Below are 19,807 nucleotides of genomic sequence, written 5' to 3'. Positions count from 1 at the left end.
AGATGACAGGGAGAGGGGTGAAGGGGGAGAGGGGAGTGGAGTGGGGGAAGGGAGGGGAGAGAGAAGGGGGAGAGCGGGAGAGAAAGGATGGGAGGGGAAGGGGAGAGGGGATGGGGAGAGGAGAGAGGGGAGTGGGGAGGAGGGTGGGGCCAAAGGGGGAGAGGGGGACAGAAGGAAGGGGGAGAGAGGAGAGGAAGAGGGAATAAGCATATCGCTAATTTTGGTTGTTGGAAAGTTAAAAGTGAGGCTGGAACACAGAAGATTGACCAGCTGTAGCAATAACCATCAGCACTAATGGAATCCACCCTCCAAATCGAGTCTGCACAGGAAAGAAAGCAACAAAAGGTCACAGATAAATTCCAGCTGAAACTCTAACTGCGCTATGTGCTGCCTCTCTCTCTCACCCTCCCTCCCAAATCAACAGCCTGTTTCAGTCTTTCGGTTTCTTAATACAGCGCAGATTAATTTTCAGCATTCTCCAATGGGAAAGTACTTTAGCATTTTTCATTTGATGCCCCCATTCAATTCTGTTATTTTTCCAATGTCAGGACCATTGCCCCAACACCCCTCCCCCATCACCACCCTGGGACCCTACTCCAGTCCACAGCCATATCTGGGGGAGGGGGAATTTCCAAACCAGCAACATTCTGTATAATTCCCCCTCTCTGTCAGAGTGTAAACCAACCTCTCCCCCTCTACGTCCAGGTATAACTCCCCCTCCCCCTTCTCTGTCCAGGCATAATTCCCCCTCCCTGTCCGGGTATAATTCCCCCTTCCCTTCTCTGTCAGAGTATACAACCCACCCCCTATCTGTCTGGGTATAATTTCCCCCTCCCCCTCTCCATCTCTGTCCTGGTATAACTCCCCCTCCCCCTGTCCTGATATAACTCTCCCTCCCCCTCTCTGTCTGGGTATAATTCCCCCCTCTTTATGCAAGTATACCCCTAGCTCTCTATCAGTTTCTTTCCCATTCTCCCAACCTGAGGGTCAGAGGCGGAGGTTAGGATCTTGCACCAGGTAAAGTCCAAGTGATGAATCTGCTTCATTGCGGTTCGTCTTCTCCTATTCCCCTCCTCCTCTCCCCTCCTCCCATTTCCTTCCTCCTCCACCCCTGTTCCCCCTCTCCCCTCCAATCTGTAGTTTCAGTGAATGGGCACAGGAAAGTCACTAGCAGTGGTTCTGAGAGGTTTATTTTGTGATGTTATAAATCAGAGAGTCAGCGATACACTTTAATCTCAAACAGCTGTAGCAACATGATACACAGAGCACGATTACTTTAGGACAGTAATTAAAGGGGCTGAGTGAGTGAATGGGGGGCCTGGGCAGACGCTAACTCTTTCAGAACACAAAATTCCTGATTTGGTCCTTCAGCTGGACTGAGTTTGCTGATCCCAGTGAGAACAACAGCCTAAAGTCCCTAGGTTAGGGGGAGGGGAAATCAGCCAGGGTTCCTGCTCCTGATCACTGTCCAGTGACCCCTGGTAAGAGACGGGAAATCAGCCAGAGTTCCAGCCCCTGATCACTGTCCAGTGACCCCTGGGTTAGAGAGAGGAGAAATCAGCCAGGCTTCCTGCTTCTGATCACTGCCCAGTGACCCCTGGTTTCGAGAGGGGAGAAATCAGCCAGGGTTCCTACTCCTGATCGCTGCCAGTGACCCCAGGTTAAATAAAAGAGTACTCAGCCAGAGTTCCTACTTATAAACTTTAGGTATTTTCATCGAGTTACGGCAATAGTAAACTGTATCCTACTGAACAATATACTATGACAAGAACAGATTTCTCCTCATCAACACCAAACTGCATACACTCAACCTCAAACTGTGCCCATCCCAAACCACTGTAATCAATGCCTCAAACTGCATTGCAGAGCGCCAAAATGTAATCCACTGGGTCCTAAACTCTAAATAGGCGCAGCCTCTCTCTAAAACACATAGATAATAATATGTGAAAGATCAGTACCTGGTCAATGCCGGGAGGTCTCAGCCCACCAGCACCACAGCACAGCCATCAGTACAACCAGTCCTATCACAGGCAAGGAGAGCACAGGGGGGTCAGGAATAGTGGCATTCTGAGACAGAGACACAGGCAGAACGAGAGACAGAGACACAGGCAGAACGGGAGACAGAAACAGGCAAAACGGGAGACAGAGACATAGGCAGAACCAGAGATAGAGACACAGGCAGAACCAGAGTCAAATAGACAGATAAAACCAGAGGCACCAACAGGGAAACACATACACACACAAACATAGAGATAAACAAAGGCATACACAGAGATACAGAGATAAACAGGGTAAGACAGGGGCACACAAACCAAAACACAGAAAGATAAATAAGGGTACATAAACAAATATAGACAGGCAAACAGAGACACATACAGCAAAAAAAAGGTGCACAGATATAGAGAGAGGCAGAGAGATAATGACATAAGCATGCATGCATGTGCACAATCACAAAGTAGGGGCACACATATACACGCAGATGCACACATATAAAAGGCATGCATACACAAAGATAGAAGCGCACAAGCACACATGCAAATGCAGAAGCACACATGCACACAAGCACACAGGCACAAAAGCAGAAGCACACACAGGAGAAAAACCAATACACAAAGAAAGACAGAAAACCAATCATACAGACAGAAAAAAGGAAGGAGACAGTAACAGAGAGAAACAGATAGGGATAGAGAAGGGTAGGGAGAAAGCCAAATAAATGTAAAATAAATGGAAAGTAGATTGATATGGAAGATAAAAGCATTCAGGAGTAGAATAGAGACAAACAGATGAAAAGAACAATGGAAACAAAGGAGGGAGAAAGATTGAGCAGAAAATCAGACAGTTGGAGATATTTATCAATGTGGTGTGCCAGAGGGAAACATAAGCAGGAAAAAAAAATAGGTGTCCAAATCAGAAAGAATAGAACAGAAGAATAGTGATTGAAAGTGTAACAGTAGAGGATATGAAAGAGGGAGATGAAGAAAATGAGAAGGGAGAAGGATGACAGTAAGCAAAAAGATAAAATAGAGCAAGAGACAATCAGGGAAAAGGAAAGAACAGGAAAAAAGCATTGTTAACGCTTCAAATATTGAGGCATGCTGAGATTTTACAGACATTTCATTCCATCAAAGACAAGCAGACACAATTTAATAAAGGAAACAAGTTTAAATAGCATAATTCTTCAACAGTAAATATCACAGGTTAGAATTTTAAACAGAGAAAATCACAGATCAATATAGATGAAGAAGTTCATTCAGACATTCCCTCCAAGCAATATACCATCCACCCCATCACAACCTTTAACTGCCCCACTTTCCTACGAACAATTCATTCTCTATGAAGAGATAATTCCAAATACATTAGTCTTGAACTTGCCTTTTCCTCAGTTTGTCCCAGTCTCCCTGTTCTGCAGTCACAATTTCAGTTCAGTCTCAGGATTAACCTTTTCTATTACACCCACTCAGTCCCTATGGTCCCCATTCCCTCTTAGTCCCTGTGCCCTCTATAAGGGTCCCTTCTCAGTCTTCACTCCGTCTAGGACAGATAACTGGGTTTGAATGAAGTTGTGGACTAAATTACTGATAGAAGTGCAATGAGTCTTCTAAATACGATAGCAAACAAGAGTGAGCCCTGGAAGGCAACTGATAGCAAGGTCGCCATTTCCTGGAAATTAACAAAAATGAATGGAGCATCAATTGGTGTTATGATATCTGGTAATCAAAGCCTAGGACACATTCCTCTCCAATTGAATGACACCTTGTAAAAGGTCCATTGGGTAGAGTTGACTATTTGGACTGGTCACTAATAGTCCTCTCCCTTGAGTAGGGTTAGTGTATTAGAAGTAAAGGTGCTTTCCCCAACCCTAAATCAGGCTGCTAGGAGGTTTTGAAGTAAGTTCTGAGAAGCTCGTGTTTCTAGGAAAAGCAGACAGGCACAATCAGTGAAGAATTCTGGAAGCAGGTCTGCAAAAAGGAAAGAGTATGATAAGAGTAAAATTTGGAAGATTTAGAAGTAAAACTTGTAAAGCGTCCCTCAGCTATTGGTTAATGGCTCAAGTCTCAAAACTCAGACTACAGTTCTTTATTGAGAAATAATGTACATGCAAGATTGGTTGAGCTAGGGTGAGATGAGAGAAGGCAATCACAGGTGGAGATTTGGTACAGACGTCTCATGTAGAGAAGCAAGTGTCCCAAAGGAAGGTGGCACCACCCATCATTCCAGGGACCATTGTGCTGAGGAAGTCGACCATGTGGCTTGGTTAATCCAAGATAGGGAATAGCTGAATGTAGAAACATAACCTTGCTAAACCGCTCTGTAATGTTGTCACTGAGTGTCATGCTCATAACTGTAATCAAAAGATGTTATCTAACATTGAGGGTTGTGATACACTTAAAATTAAAGTACTACCTATAATCATTTACACCCTGTCGATTAATAATTTCCGATAGAATGCCTTTTACAATCTTGTCAACAACAAAACCACCTCCATGTTCTCAGACTGTATGTCTGTTATCAAGGTACCAATCAGTCCCAACCTCTTCTAACTGAACATTGGGAACACCAAACCTACTGTTTTCAGCCTTCATCACAATCCGTTCTCTTCTTATTGACTCCATGTTTTTCCCAGACTGTCCAAACTGTTGAAACCTCAACATCCCATTTGACCAGGGTTAAGTTTCAATACCCATATCCTTTTCGTTGCCCAGACTGCTTATTTTCACCTAAATAACATATTAAATTTTAACCGCTTGTCCTCAAACTAGAAATCCTTCATAGCCTTGCAGTCCTGTGTAGTAGATTTCTCCCTGGCACCATTCAGTCCCCTAACTCTGACTCTATGCATTTTACCATTCCTTTGCATTTATTGCCCATCCCTAATTGCCCGTGTTCAGGGGCATTTAAGAGTCAACCACATTACTGTAGGTGTGGAGTCACATGTAGTAAAGACAGCAGATTTCCTTTCCTAAAGGACATTAGTGAACCAGATGGGTTTTTAACAATGATTTCATGGTCATCATTAGACTTTTAATTCCAGATTCTTATTGAATTCAAATTCTACCATGTGCCGTGGTGGGATTCGAACCCAGGTCCCCAGAGCATTACCCTGGGTCTCTGGATTACTAGTCCAGCGACAATGCCACATTACCTCTCCCTCCAAAGCCTTTTCCCTTTTCGCCTTTAAAACTGTCTCTAAAACCACTTTTTTGACCAAGCTTTCACTTCTGTTTCTATAATATCGCCCTCCATGACCTTTATCTATTCTTGCATTTTCCCCCCCCCTTCCCTCCCCATTAATTAGTTTCTACATTATAGGTGCTATATAAATACAAGTTCATGTTGGAATCAATCATGGAATCTTAAAGCCCAGAAAGATATTCCACCAATCATGCACAAGCTATCCAATTAGTCCCAGTTCCCCCATTTTTTCCTTTTAGCCTTGCATTTTTTCTCTTTTGCAAGGATTTATCTAATTTGCTTTTGAAAGTCACTATTGAATCAGCTTCATCCACCCTTTTTCAGGCAGTGCATTCCAAATCATAATAGCTTTACTGCATAAAAAATTCTCTTCATTTTACCCTTGATTTTATTTTTGGCCAATTATCTTAAATCCAGGCTCTTAATATTTAACCATGCAACTATGAGCTGTGTTATCATAGGTGCTGTTCTTAATGTGTCTCAGTATCAGACTTTATCTGTGACGGTGCCAGCAGCAAGCAGCTGACACATCTTAGTCTTGTCCTATGTCTAGTCATGATAAAGATGGCCTTGATTATGTGAGTTCACTCAGGCACGTTATTAACCATAGATATTAATGGCAGATTCCCTTTCAATCTTCACTGTGTACATGTTATATGATGCTTCATCTAAAAATGATTACCTACTGGAATTTTATGTAATTTAACATTCATCCATCTTACTTCACCTATCCATGAACTTTCTACCTTCTAACAGCTGTCTTACTGGTGTGGTGAAGATCTTTCCTGTCTGCATTTAGATGAATCAAGGCCACGTACATGCCAAATGCCAAAATATCTATTCAAAGGCCTACAGATTCAACATGGCTACATTTAGTCAATAATGATCAGTGAGAAAGACGCTGGAGCATTTCCATAGGCCCTGCCTTAAGCTGAAGGTATGGCCTCTGGGGCAGAGCAAAGTTCTGGTCACTTGTTGGCAGATAATTCCCCAGTCTCTCCCCCAAGTGCTCAATTAAGCTTCCCAATGATCTAGGATCGCAAAGCAGATGTTAGAAGGTTATAGGCATGATGGGTGAGGGGCCATTTGGCTTTTAGTCTTGGGCAGTCTTCTGCTTGGAAAGTTCAACAGTAAGTACGTGACTCATGTTGTCCCGCAAATACACCAGAAATGTCACTTAATCCTCCTCAGTGTGGATGAAGAAATGTTTGAGAGAATTGGGCTGGCAGAATAGAGTCCCCGGTGATTTATTTGGACATCAACATTCTCATGTGAAGATTCGTACACCTCAGAGAGAAGCTGTTTTGCAGGCCACACATACACAAGTGAAAATGCAGCAATATGGACAGTAGAGTACTGCTTTATTAATAAAGCAGATTTTTTGTGCTACCTTTGCTATCAAGCCACTGGTGAGAATGAAATTTGGTCAAACTTTGGTCCCACTCTAGCCAAGGTAAGGGATTGCCAGTACTGGAGGACATGACTCTGAACAATGGGAAATGGAAGAGCTATCAATGCAAGATTCATTAATATCCAGTGTAAATCCTTAAAGCAGCAGGTGACTCACCACATGTTAGGCACAGCTTCGATCTCATCCCATGGTGATTAGCAAGCCACTGTTCTCTGTCAAACAGTATCATTGATTTGTCTACTGGGTGTTGCAAAGTACAGAATCACCTTTTTGCCCATGGTCCTTACCCTTTGGGCTTATGCCTCACATTTCTGCTAGCTATAGGTAACTGGGGTGGGATCATTTTCTCTAGGGTTGTCTGTGCAGGTGACAAGGATAAGTATAATTGATGCTGTTAGGGGTTTCTTTACTCTACCTTCTACCCCCACCTTCAGCCTCTTGCTTTACCTCTCACCAACTTACCTGACAAGGTGCCCCTTTCAGTTTGTGGATTTCCTCCTTGTACTGCCTGAGCTGCAACTCCAGATGGCTGCGTTCCTCTTGACTGCTTCTGTATCTCTCCTCCAGTGCTCTCAGCTCAGTGATTAATCCTTCACACTGGGCACACAACATAAAGAATCTGCTGTTAGTGAGAGACAGCTTGCTCACATGATGTTTCGGCTTGTCTTGTGTATGACACCAAGTCCTATATAGGACAATACAGAAATCTATTATGTGTACAACCGCACTACTGCAGGGACTCCAAATACCATGAGCTTTGACTGAAAATAGTACAGCGGACCTTAAGTCACCCAGCTGACCTCTGGTCTTAGCCCTCATCCCAAATCAATGATGAGCTCCAGCTTTGGATTGTACCTTTGAGTGGAGGTGAAGTTGCAGTTCCTAAAGGGTGGAGGGGTGGTCAGGGACAGGGTGATAATGAAAGCAAAAGGAAGAGCAGTGTGTTTTATAGTGAAGTAATGGTGTATATTGACAAACAGGAACTCCTATCATACAGACAGACAAGGAGCCCCATCACACACACCAAAAGTGATTACTTTTAAGTGTCCCCCGATATGGTCCAGCAAGGCATTCAGCTGTACAAGCTGCTATGAGGAAGCATGAGAAGAATAAAACAGGAGAGATCATTTGGCTTTGACTTGTGCATCAGATACAGAAATGGCAAAGTCACTCCACGTCTAGCAACCCTGCAAGTTCCTCCACACTAACATCTGGACACTTGTCCCAAATTTGGGAAAGCTGTCCTACAGACTAGTGAACCAACAGTCTGAAATAGTTATACTCACAGAGCCATACATTTCAACCATATTCCACACATAGGGGTATGGTAGCATACTGATTATGTTACTGGACTAGCAATTAATTAAATTACTTAAATGTCACTGGGTCAAAATCCTGGAACTCCCACCCTAACAGCACTGTGTGTATAGCTGCAACACATGGACAGCAGAGGCTGAAGAAGGCAACTCACCACACCTTTTCAATGGTAATTAGTGATAAGCAACAAATGTTGGAATGTTGGCCTTACCACTAACGCCTACATTCCTTGAATGAATAAAAGATTAAATAAATCTAGGATAAAAAGCTAGTCCCAATAATGGTGATCATGAAGGCAACAGATTGCCTTTAAACCCACTTGGTTCACTGATGTCCTTTAGGGAAGGAAATCTGCCATCCCTACTCGGTCTGGCCAACATGTGAATCCAGACCCGGAGACAGCAACGGGAGGAAGAGGGTGGAGACAGCGGTGGAGGGTGCATTGGTCTTCCCAATGTTTGACTGGATGAAATTGCAGCTCACCAATGAATGGATGTCAAACAAGCAGTCTGGCAACTCACAGGCAGTACACGGGTGAAGTCATTGAATTACACGTCCTCAGCATACTTGTGAAATTGGCCTCATGTCATCAAATATAGATCAAAAAGCGGAAAAGAGGGAATGGAGTAGAGGCAGCTGAATGGGTGGTCTCAGTCATTGTGACAAAGAAATGTATGAGTAGCTCATCCTTCTTATTAAAGAGAGAACGGTGGGTGGGGGAGATGGATAGAAACTGAAGGAGACAATTGATAAAATGAGAAAAACACCCAAGGTTAGCATTGGCCTTCATGATGGCCTTAAAGATGTGGGTTTGACAATACTTGATGTGTCTCAGCCAGCAACTATGCTCAAGGTTGCAAACAGGGAGCCTGAACTGGGCAGGTGCAGATGGAAGTGGATTGGAAATGGGGTGGGGATCTGAGTAGTGAGGGATCGAAGGACATGTTGAAGACAGATTAATTAGTGATCAAGATGGGAGCAGTAGAAAAGCAACAGTAGATAGCAAATTCAAGGGATGGCCATGAATAGGAGTTTATGTGGTAACAGGACAGGAGTGTAGTGAACTCCACAGAGAAAGGGCAAGGTGAGCTGAGATGAAGATTGAAACCAATGGAAATGAGCTGCTCAAAGCAAGTGAGGGGAGCAAAAATGAATGATTTTTTAGAAAGTTTTTTCATGAGACGTGGGCATCGCGAGCAAAACCAGCATTTTTGCCTATCCCTAATTGCCCTTGAGAATATGGTGATGAGCTGCCTTCTTGAACCGCTGCAGTCCGTGTGGTGTAGGTACACCCACAGTGCTGTTAGGAATGGAGTTCCAGGATTTTGATCCCGCGACAATGAAGGAACTGGGATACATTTCCAAAACAGGATGGTATGTGGCTTGGAGAGGAACTTGCAGATGGTAGTGTTTCCATACATCTGCTGCCTCTGTCCTTCTAGGTGGTAGAGGTCATGGTTTGGAAGATGCTGTCGAAGGAGCCTTGGTGAGTTGCTGCATTGCATGTTTTATCTAGTACGTACTTGCTGCCATTACGTGTCAATGGTGGCAGGAGTGTGAATGTTTAAGTTGTGGAGGGGGTGCTGATCAAGTGGGCTGCTTTGTCCTGGATGGTACCGAGCTTCTTGAGTGTTGTTGGAGCTGCACTCGTCCAGGCAAGTGGGGAGTATTCCATCACACTCCTGACTTGTGCCTCGTAGACGGTGGACAGGCATCAGGAGGTGACTTATTCTCCTCAGATTTCCCAGCCTCTGACCTGCTCTTATAGCCACAGTATTTATTTGGCTGGTCCAGTTCAGCTTTTGGTCAATAGTAACCCCCGGATGTTGATAATGGGTGAATTCAGCGACGGTAATGCCATTGAATGTCAAGGGGAGTTGGCTGGATTCTCTCTTGATGGAGATGATCATTGCCTGGCATTTGTGTGGCCTGAATGTTACTTCACTATATCTATACATCCCCTATATCTCAGGTGAATCATCTAGGTGAAGGTGGTGTGAGGTTGAGAAATAAAACAAAAACATTTTTTAAAGTGTGAGGTGGAACAAGGTGAGATTGTGAAAGAAGAGAATTGTGTAATAAGGACCACATTGCCACAATGGGGGTTTGGTCAGAGCAGGTGGTGGAAAGTATAGCCAGATGTGGACCATTCAGCAACGGGCAGTTTCAGTTAGAGAGAACATTCACACAGTTATTTACAATAAGATCGTGGATATGTGGGGCAATTTCATGGGTAAACTCAGGATGTCAGTGAGAGAGGGGGATGAGGCAATTAAGATTGTTGGTGTTAAGGAGGTAGCTATTGGGGACTCTCAGTAGAACTGTCAGAGAGTTCCTTGAGAGCTATTCTCCCTCCAGGATGCAACAGCTATGGTTTCCAGGTTTAGACACTTCTCAATATTTCCCCAACATTGCAGTAATATTCAATTCTACTGCTTTCCTCCCATAGTCCAAAGAAAAATGCACTTCACAAATTCTACTGGAATATTTTTCTCTGTGCTGTGCACACAGTTGGAGGCAATTACTAACTGTTATCCCTGGGTCCTACGTTGCTGTTACCTCATGTTGGACTGACAGAGCCTTCTCTTCTGCTTGCAGTAGTCGGTGCCTCAGACTCAATTCGTCAATTAGACCTCTCTCTTCATACCTCTGCGTGTCTGGAGCAGCAAGCTCAGCGCTTTCCAACTTCTGACTGGAAGTCACGCCATCTTCGCTGCTTCCATCCTTTGGAACTTGCTGTTCTCTGACCACCCACCCATCTTCAAGCTGATTTCTTGCAAAAGCTCGAACACTTGGGACTATTTTATCACCTGATTTCTCCTGATCTTTTCGCAGTTGCTCTTTCTGTGCAGAACTCGGATTCTCCTGCAGGCTTAAACCTGCTGCACTTGGCCCTTTACCACTTTCTTTCCAGGGCAAACTTTTGGCCTCTATTCCTTGCTGCAGTTGTCGGCTTTCAGTCCTCTGAGCGCCTGCTTTAAATCCTTCAACCGATCTATAAAAAATAGACGTGAATCTGAATAATCTGCATCTGATCAATCCCTCCAGGACTTGGTGAACAGATTGAAAATTATTTGTTACCTAAAGTAACCATGAAACTTTGAGGCCAGGTATACTGGGGTTAAATAGAGTGTATAGTTCCCTCTAAACAGTTCCATTAAATACTCCCAGGACAGGTACAGCATGAGTTATATATAAAGTTCCCTCTATACTGTCCCACCAAACACTCCCAGGGCAGGAACAGCACAGGTTAGATACAGAGTAAAGTTCCCTCTACACTGAGCGAGTGAACAAATGACTAAGTGAGAATGTTGGAGTGTGTAAGTGACTGAATATGTGTACTTGATTAAATGAGTGTATGTGAGTGAATGTATATATATATATATATATATATGAGTGTGAGTTTGAAAGTGAGTGAGGCTGCCTGAGTGAGTGAGACTTGCGAGTGTGTGTGACATTGTGGGAGCGAAGGGGAATGAGTGAATATGAGTATGTGCAAGTGCGTGCCCATACACTAGTACACATGTTATATTAGAATCTCCTACCTGCGGCTCTGCTGTTCCATTTGTTGCAATCTTTCTCTCAGCTGTTTGTTATCATCCTGTAGAGCTCGGCACTCTTGAGCCAGATTCCGACACTCAACCTGCAGACTCTGCACCGCACCTGTTATATACACAGCTCAAATATCAACACAAACGTGCAAGCAGGTAACCATTTCTGGTCAGGCATTCCAAGTCCTAACAATCAATCCCTTGCGTGAAAAACATTCTTCCAATCTCTCCCTTCATGTTTTACTATGATCTTAGACACACAGAAACACACAGAAGTTACAGCACTGAAAAAGACCATTTGGCCCATACTGTTTATACTGGTATTTAACTTGCATGTGAGAAACCAGTCCAAATCATATTTTTCTGCCCTGCTCCCATACCCCTTCAATTTCTTGTCCTTCATCCCCCTGTCTAACCTAATCTTCAATGCCTCCTCAACGCCCCACCTTGCTTTTAATTTTTTTTTGCTGATATACTGGTACAACATGTTACAGTTCCTTTTGATGCTTTTTAAGAAAAATCCTTATATTCCCTCATAGTTTCTTTAAACCTCGTCTGAACCACTTACTTATTTTCTCTATTAATTCTTCATCATTAATATTTTAATATTCTAATAATCATAATTGAAAAGCAATTATAATTGATTTCAATTCTCTTCTTGTCCATAGCATCCAAAAATTATTAGTAGTTTCCTTTTTTCAATGGAATATATTTATCAGAGAATGACAGAACACAGAAGGCTGTTCTGCCCATTGTGACTGTGCTGGCTCTTTGGTAGAGTTCTCTAATTATTCCCACTCCCTGCTTTTTTCCTTTGGCCTGTAATTTCTTCCCTTTCAAGTATCTTTCCAATTCCCTTTTGAAAGTTATTTTTGAATCTACATCATATCAGACAGCGCACTGCAGATTGTAAAATCTCACTGTGTAAAAACATGTTTCCTCATGTTGCCTCTGGTTCTTTTATCATCACCTTAAATCTCAATGCTCTGGTTACTACTATTCTGACACTGGAAACACTTTCTCTCTATTTACCCTATCAAAAGCCTTATGATTTTGAAAACCCTCTATCAAATCTTGTCTTAACCTTCTTTGCTCCAAGGAGAATAACCCCAGCTTCGCCAGCCTCGCCATATAACTGAAGTCTTTCATCCATGGTACCATTCCAGTAAATCACTTTTGCACCCTCTCCAAGGCCTTGACATCTTTCCTAAAGTGTGGTGCCCAGAACTGAACATAATACTCCAGCTGAGGCCTAACCCGTGTTTTCTAAAGGTTTAGTATAACTTCCTTGCTTTTGTAAGCTATTCCTTTTATCATAAAGCTATAGAATCCCATATGCTTTTAAACAGCCTTCCCAACTTGCCCTGCCACCTTCACAGATTAGTGTACTCCCAGCTCGCTCTGATCATGCACCCCTTTTAAAAATATACCATTTAATTTATATTGCAGCTCCTTATTCTTCCAAACTATACGGGCTTTCATTGGTGTGTTTAAAGGTAGGGGTGTTCATAAAATGCAGTGTGTGGCCTGCCTGCCGCCTTCCCGTCTGCACCCAAACTGTCTCCATTTTATGGGGATGGGAGGAATGGCGAAAGCAAGGAGCAGCCTGCACGCCCTTGGGCCTGTTGAGGCTCTTAAACGCCCAATTGAAGGCCACTTAAGTGCTCCATCCCACCTCTGCTGCTACAAACAGCAGAGGGAGGCCCAGGCCAAGTGCCTTACAGGGTGAGCTGGTGTCAGGCAAAAAACAGGGATGCGGGGTAAGAAATTTCTTTTTAGAAGTCCCTTGTGTCTATCGGAGAAACTACCCCCCTTTCCCCCCTCAAAGATCACAATCCCCCTTTAATCCTCACCGCCTGGCCTCTCAAATAAGATCAGATATGACTTGGACTAGGAGCAGCTACTTTTAGGCAAATCTGCTTCAGAGCAGTGGGACTCATTCAAGAAGGAAACAGGGAGAGTACAGGGCCAACGTATTCCAGTAAAGGTAAAGGCTGGGACCAACAAATCCAGGGAACCCTGGATGTCGAGGGATATACAGGATCGGACAAAGAGAAAAAGGGTTGCTTATGGCAGATACCGAGGGTTCAAAACAGCGGAAGCCCTAGAGGAGTATAGAATGTGTGGGGGGAAACTTAAAAAGGAAATTGGGAGAGCAAAAAAGGGGACAATAAAAAACATTGGCAGGTAAAACAAAGGAAAATCCAAAGTTATCTTACAAGTACATTAACAGTAAGGGGATAACTAGGGAAAGAGTAGGGTCCAATAAGGACCATAATGGTAATTTGTGTGTGGAGCCAGAAGATGTAGGTAGGGTTCTAAATGAATACTTTATGTCTGTGTTCACAAGTGAGAGGGGCGACTTGAATATGGAAATCAGGCAGAAGGACTGTGATATAATTAAAGAAACTAGCATAGACAGGGAGGAGGTTCTAAGTGGTAGGCTTAACAGTAGATAAATCTCCAGGCCCAGATGAAATGTATCCCAGGCTGTTGAGTGACGCAAGGGAGGAGATAGCAGGGCACTGGCAATAATTTTCAATACCTCTCTGGCCACAGGAGAGATGTCAGAGGACTGGATGACAGCCAATGTGGTACTGTTATTCAAGAAGGGAGGAAGGGATAAACCAGGGAACTACAGGCCAGTCAGTCTAACCTCAGAGGTGGGGAAACTATTGAAAGCAATTCTGAGGGACAGGCAGGGATTAATCAAGGACAGTCAGCATGGTTTTGCTGAGAGCAGGTTATGTCTGACCAATTTGATTGAATTTTTCGAAGAGGTGACCAGGTGTGTAGATGAGGGCAATACACTTGACATGGTCTACTTGGACTTCAGCAAGGCTTTTGATAAGGTCCCATATGGGAGACTGATAACGAAGGTAAGAGCCCATGGAATCCAAGGCAATTTGGCAAATCGGATCCAGAATCGGCTGAGTGGCAGGAAGCAGAGGGTGAAGGTCGAGGGGTGTTTTTGGGACTGGATGCCTGTGTCCAGTGGGGTTCCACAGGGATTGGTGTTGAGTCCCTTGCTGTTTGTGGTATATATAAATGATTTAGACTTGAATGTAGGAGGGTTGATCAGTTAGTTTGTGGATGACATAGAAATTGGTGGGGTGGTAAATAATGAAGAGGATAGCCATAGATTACAGGAGGATATGGACGGGCTGGTCAGATGAGCTGATCAGTGCCAAATGGAATCTAATCCTGATAATTGTGAGGTGATGCACTTGGGCAGGACAAACAAGGCACAGGAATACACAATGAATGGTAGGACCCTGGGAAGTACCGAGGATCAGAGGCACCTTGGTGTGCATGTCCACCGGTCCCTTAAGGTAGCGGGACAGGTAGATAAGATGGTTAAGAAGGCATATGAGATACTTATATTCTATGCCTTGACTAATAAAGGTAAGAGGAGGGAGGTTATGCTGGATCTGTATAAAACGCTGGTTAGGCCACAGCTAGAGTATTGCATGCAGTTCTGGAATCCGCATTATAGGAAGGATGTGATTGCACTAGAGAGAGTGCAGAGGAGATTTACCAGGATGTTGCCTGGTCTGGAGAGTTTTAATTATAAGGAGAGATTTTATGGACTGGGGTTATTTTCCCTGAAGCAGAGGAGATTGAGGAGGGACATGATTGAGGTGTATAAAATTATGAGGGGCATAGATAGGGTAGACAGGAAGGAACTTTTCCCCTTGGTGGAGGGATCAATAACCAGGGGGCATAGATTTAAGGTAAGGGGCAGGCGGTTTAGAGGGGATGTGAGGAACACTTTTTTCACCCAGAGGGTGGTGGGAATCTGGAACTCACTGCCTGAAAGGGTGGTAGAGGCAGAAACCCACATAACATTTAAGAAGTATTTGGATGTGCACTTGCAATGCCATAGCATACAAGAATATGGGCCTAGTACTGGAAAATGGGATTAGAATAGTTAGGTACTTGTTTGACCGGCGCAGACTCGATGGGCCAAAGGGCCTTTTTCTGTGCTGTAAACCTCTATGATTCTAAATGTGGCCCCCCTCACCCCTCTTGCTAGGGCCTGCCAGTCAGGATCCACCAACACCCCAGACTTACCTGAAGTCCATTTCCATAACTGCTTCTTCTTCAGGAACTGCCTGTAGTCTGAGCATTGGCCACTGCTCGAACCTGGCGCTGCTGAGACCACAGAGCTGCTAGTCAATGAGATTGGCTGGCAGCTCTTTAAGGCACAAGTTCTTTCTCAGATGGGCAAGCAGAATTCTCATTCTGAGCAAATTAATGTCCTACCAAGCCACAAAGTGTAGGACAGCCGATTTTCTCATAAGCGGTCTTCTGACTGATGTTTTAGTCAGGGGTGGTGGGGACAGCCAACATGGCACTCTAAACTCCTGCCCTACACTTCACACTTCTCTAAATTCCATCTTTTGTCTATGTCCTCCTGAAGTCTGTTCCTCATTGTTTTGTATCATCTGCAAGCTTTGCAAATCATGCCCTGTATATCCAAGTCCAGGTCATTAATATGTATCAAAAAGAGCAGTAGTTCTGATACCGGCCCGCTGGGGAACACCAGTCTGAAAGAAACAACCATTCACCATGACTCTCTACTTTCCATCCCTTTGCTAATTTTGTATCCATGCTGTCACTATCCTTTTAATCCCATGGGCTTTAATTTTACGAACAAATCTATCATGTGTGACTTTATCAAACACTTTTTGAAAGTCCATATACGAAACATTCACTCAACTACTCTTATTAAACTATAATTTTTATTTTCTCATGTGATGTAGGCATCGCTGGTAAGATCAGCACTTATTGCCTATCCCTAATTGCTCTTGAGCTGAGTGGTTTACTAGGCCACTTCAGAGGGCAATTAAGAGACAACCATACTGGTGTGGGTCTAGAGTCATATGTAGGGCAGACCAGGTGAGGATGGCAGATTTCCTTTCCTAAGGGACGTTAGTGAACCAGATGGGTTTTTTTCCTATGTCAATCAATGATAGCTTCATCGTTACCATTCCTGCGACTAGCTTTCATTTCCAGATATTTTTATTATTTGAATTAAAATTCCACCAGCCGCTGTGGTAGGACTTGAACCTGTGCCCCCAGAGGATAAGCCTGGGCCTCTGGATTACTGGCCCATTGACATTACCACTATGCCACCGTCTCCCAAGTTATTGGGCAAACTTATCATCTCTTTTAACAAGATCCCACTGTTGCTCCACAAACCCTTGTGCCAATGTCTCCTTCCACCTCCCTTTACCTAAGATGACTCCTTGTATTTCTAAATTCTGTCCTAATACAATTTGGTCTTCTAGTTTTTGTACTAAAATTTTCCCTTTCAAGTTGGTTCTTAAACCTTATTTTGTGGTCACAACTTTTAAGAAGCTCACTCACATTCAGCTCATCTACCTGATCCATTCATTACTCATAACCAGATCTAGCAACACATCCACCATTGTGGGCTGGCTAACTTATTGCTTGAGGCAGAGTCCTGTATACAGCTTAGGAATTCCATTCCCAATTCATCATTTACTCTCCGGCTGTCCTGATGGACAAGTGTATGATTAAATTTTATAAGAACAATAATTTTGTTATTCCAAGTCATCCCGCTAATCATACTGCATTCCTTTCATTTCCTTCCCACAATTTGGAGATGTGTAATATAACCTTACTAATATGTTAAGTCTTTTAATTTAGCTTTGAGCTGCAACCATATTGACTGCATCTGTAGCTTTTCCTTGTTATCGAACCTCTACAGCATATATTGTCTACCTTACCAATAAAACTACTCCACTCCTTTCTTACTTCCTATCCCTTTTAAATACATCATATCCAAAAATGCTAATTTTACATTCATGTCCCAGCTTGCAGCCAGAAATCTGTTAGAATCCCACAGCACAGATGGGAATCCATTCACCCCACTGGGCCTGTCCCAGCTCTTTGACAGGGCTATCCTATTAGTCTCACTCCCTTGTTCTCTATTCCTGCCCCCTTTTTAAAATTGTACCATTTAGTATATATTACTTCACCTCTCTCTTCCTACTAATCACACTTTTCTGTATTAAATGTCATCTGCCAGGTATCTGTCCATTTCTGCACTTGGAGAGACATGGACTACTCAAGGATAGTCAGCATAGGTTTGTTAAGGGAAGGTGGTGTTTGACAAATTTGATCAATTTTTTTGAGGAGGTAACCAGGAGTGTTGATGAGGGTAATGCATTTGATGTGGTCTACAAGGACTTTAGCAAGGTTTTTGATAAGGTCCCTCATGGCAGACTGGGCAAGAAAGTAAGAGCCCATGGGATCCAAGGCAAAGTGGCATGTTAGGTCCAAAATTGGCTGAGAGGCAGGAAGCATAGGGTGATGGTAGAGGGATGTTTCTGTGCCTGGAAGTCTGTTTCCAGTGGGGTTCCACAGGGCTCAGTGCTGGGGCCCTTGCTGTTTGTGGTGTACATAAATGATTTGGACTTAAATGTAGGGGGTATGATCAAGAAGTTCACGGATGACACAAAAATTAGTAGGGTGGTAAATAGTGAGGATGATATCAATAGACTGGTCAGGTGGGCAGAGCGGTGGCAAATGGAATTCACCCTGGAAAAGTGTGAGGTAATGCACTTGGGGAGGGCTAACAAGGCAAGGGATTACACTATGAATGGTAGGACCCTGGAAAGTACTGAAGATCAGAGCATATCCACAGATGCACTGGAGAGGGTGCAGAGGAGATTTAGCAGGTTGCTGCCTAGGCTGGAGAGTCTGAGCTATGAGGAAAGATTGGATAGGCTGGGGTTGTTTTCCTTGGAGCAGCGAAGGTTGAGAGGGGACCTGATAGAGGTGTATAAGATTATGAGGGTGAGTAGGAAGGGATTTTTTTCCTTTTGTAGAAGGGTCAATAGCTAGAGGACATTGATTTAAGGTAAGAGGTAGAAAGCTAAGAGGGGAGTTGAAAAGAAATTTCTTCACCTAGAGGGTGGTGGGGGTCTGGAACCCACTGCCTGAAAGGGTGGTTGAGTCAGAAACTGTTGTAACATTTAAGAAGTATTTAGATATTCACTTGCGTTGCCATTGCCTCCAGAGCTATGGGCCAAGCGCTGGAAAATGGGATTAGTGTAGTCAGATCTTTGTTGACCAGCTCAGACAAAATGGGCCAAATGACCTCTTTTAGTGCTATAAACGTCTATTTCATCTGTCCTTCTGAAGTTTGTTAATGCTATTAAACCTAGATCTTCCTGTTCAACACTTCCTTCAGTTTCCCTGGTTAATTTCTCACACTCCAATACGTGTTTTAAAAACTTTCTTTTTTTAACATTACTCCTTTTCCAATGATTTTAATGCCTGGGCTTCAGTCTTTTCCCTGATTATAGCTAGTCCCTTTGGTTTTATTGCTTTTGTCCATATCCCTCTTGTTAAGTTGTTTTCTGCATGAAAATTATCTCCATCTATTTCTCTGTTCTCTTTTAGCTAATCTTGGTTGGTTGTATTTTTCCAGCATCTCCACCATCTGAGTTTCAAAACTCTGTAATTTCCCGATTTTGCTGTTTTTTCAGGGCATCAAAGTCTACCCTGTTCAGGTGCAGCCTACCTTTGCAGAATAGCAGTCACAAAACTCGTACCGAAATCCAAGAGTGGAATCCCTCTTCCTGACGTCACACCTTACACTAAGACCTTTCCCATTCCATTGCATCGCTGAGGAATTAACCCTGACATTCCCACTGTGGAGACCAATTCCTGAACTCATCCTACTGAACTCAGACCTTTCTCTACCCTGACAACTGTCCCCTCCTGAACCCTAATAACTCACCCTGCCTGAACACCAATAACTGACCCCATCTGAATCCCAATAACTGACCCCATCTGAACCCCAATACCTCACCCCACCTGAACCACCTACCCACCATACTGATCCAGCAAGGCCATCCTTTCCTCATTTAATGGTGCCTCTACATGGAATACCTCCATCCTTCACCTGGTTCGTACCCTGAAGTTGGGTGACCTCTTCAGAGTTTTTCCTCTGCTGACTGTCACTCTTCATCTGTATCTCTGCCCTCAATGTGGTAATCTCCAGCTCATACTCCAGTGTTGTCTGCTGAAGGTGCTCCAGTTCTGCTCGGATACGGCACAGCTCCTCCTGTAAAGTGGCAATCTCATTCTCCCGCTCTCCTGCTGCCTCCTCAGCCGCCTGACGCAGGTTCACAATCTCTTCCTGTGCACAATGCAGTTCTTCATGAGCCTCCATCAGTTCACTTTCCTTCTCCTCCTCTAAACTATCGATCTCCTCCTGAACAGACCGGAGCTGTGCTGGATGGAACAAAACAAATATCCACAGGTTTCATCACTCAGTCTGTTCCTTCACTTAAAG

The 19,807-nt window shown here is 43.7% G+C and overlaps 1 protein-coding gene across 4 annotated transcripts in view; it reads right to left on the bottom strand.

Moving 5' to 3' along the window:
• Positions 1-222: 222 nt before the first annotated feature.
• The window catches only part of LOC121285562 (neurofilament heavy polypeptide-like), a 59,228-nt gene continuing 39,643 nt past the window's right edge, over positions 223-19,807 (bottom strand). Inside the window, exons 9-14 of one of the 4 annotated variants that reach the window (XM_041202106.1) lie at positions 19,426-19,746; positions 11,467-11,584; positions 10,481-10,916; positions 7,067-7,201; positions 1,959-2,021; positions 223-319 (exon numbers count right to left, since the gene is read on the bottom strand). In XM_041202106.1, coding sequence (XP_041058040.1) covers positions 2,007-2,021; positions 7,067-7,201; positions 10,481-10,916; positions 11,467-11,584; positions 19,426-19,746 — 1,025 coding nt within the window. In that variant the 3' untranslated portion in view covers positions 223-319; positions 1,959-2,006. Of the gene's footprint in view, positions 320-1,958; positions 2,022-3,879; positions 3,960-7,066; positions 7,202-10,480; positions 10,917-11,466; positions 11,585-19,414; positions 19,747-19,807 lie in introns of those variants that run through there. The other 3 variants (XM_041202105.1, XM_041202107.1, XM_041202108.1) reach the window with 3 other exon arrangements.

The sequence above is a fragment of the Carcharodon carcharias genome, chromosome 13 (genome assembly GCF_017639515.1).
Source record: "Carcharodon carcharias isolate sCarCar2 chromosome 13, sCarCar2.pri, whole genome shotgun sequence".
NCBI lineage: Eukaryota > Metazoa > Chordata > Chondrichthyes > Lamniformes > Lamnidae > Carcharodon > Carcharodon carcharias.
Note: the sequence above shows the minus strand (reverse complement) of the source record. Positions and strands in the feature narration are given on the sequence as shown.